Source organism: Arachis hypogaea, chromosome 20 (assembly GCF_003086295.3).
Source record: "Arachis hypogaea cultivar Tifrunner chromosome 20, arahy.Tifrunner.gnm2.J5K5, whole genome shotgun sequence".
Lineage (NCBI taxonomy): Eukaryota > Viridiplantae > Streptophyta > Magnoliopsida > Fabales > Fabaceae > Arachis > Arachis hypogaea.
In genome coordinates this window covers 16,466,834-16,467,779 of record NC_092055.1, presented here as the reverse complement: position 1 = coordinate 16,467,779, position 946 = coordinate 16,466,834, and the positions used below count along the sequence as shown (strand labels likewise).

Sequence of the window (946 nt, the reverse complement as noted above, 5' to 3'; positions counted from 1 at the left end):
CTTATTATAAAGGGTATGGTATTTTGAAGAAAAGATTGGAGAGCATGTGGATTAAGGAGGGGATGCTAACACTCATTTTTGTTAGTAATGAGTTTTTCCTGGTCCGGTTCACAGAACTAGAAGACTACAACTGGGTACTGAAAGGAGGCCCATGGTTGATATTCGATCACTACCTAGCCGTCCAAAGATGGAGGTCGGATTTCAACCCAAGCGTGGAACAACTTACCAAAATAGCTGCATGGGTTAGGATCCCGGATCTTCCGATTGAATACTACGATAAATATGTGATGAGAATCATTAGTAATGTGATTGGTAAGACGCTAAAGACATACTATAATACAGCTGAACAAGCGAGAGGCAAGTTTGCCCTGATATGCGTAGAGCTTGATCTTGCAAAACCGCTAAGACCAAAGTTCAAGATTAAAGGGAGACCTGTCCACGTTGAATACGAAGGGCTTCACACGATTTGTTTTCATTGTGGACGTATTGGGCACAACAAGGAGCAGTGCCAGTATGCCATTAAGAGGCAAAATGAGCTGCAGAATTCATCGGAGAAGGCTGAATAGAGCAGAGGATAAACAATGGCGAAAGAACAAAGTTCACAGGGACCGTACGGGGAGTGGATGACGGTCTAGAAACCCAGGAGGGGTAAAAAAGTAAATCCACAAAAGGAAGGGAAAAATCACACAGCTCAACATAATGTTGGTTCTAGATTCAATGCCCTTGCCGAAGGTGAGTCTCACGCGCAAATAGAATAGGAGGGTGCGGAGAATCGGATGGTCACAGAAGAGGAAAGTGGTAAACAAGAGAAAGGGAGCAAGAGAATATTTTTGTCACGTAGTCAAATGAGGAAAGAAAAAGGCAAGATGGTAGTGGTCTGCAGTGACACCCCAAATTTACAAAAAACGGTTAGTAGAGTGCCTGAAACACCCCTGCATTTGTGCAT

General features: G+C 43.4%; 1 protein-coding gene across 1 annotated transcript; it reads left to right on the top strand.

Annotated features, from left to right (window-relative positions):
• Nucleotides 1-44: 44 nt before the first annotated feature.
• LOC140182972 (uncharacterized protein At4g02000-like) lies at nt 45-566 on the top strand. Its single transcript, XM_072230958.1, has one exon. The coding sequence runs from the start codon at nt 45-47 to the stop codon at nt 564-566; it is 522 nt and encodes a 173-aa protein (XP_072087059.1).
• The last annotated feature ends 380 nt before the right edge of the window (nt 567-946 follow it).

Coding starts and splice junctions, on each gene's coding strand:
- LOC140182972 (XM_072230958.1), top strand. CDS start 45: ATGTGGATTAAGGAGGGGATGCTAACACTCATTTTTGTTAGTAATGAG.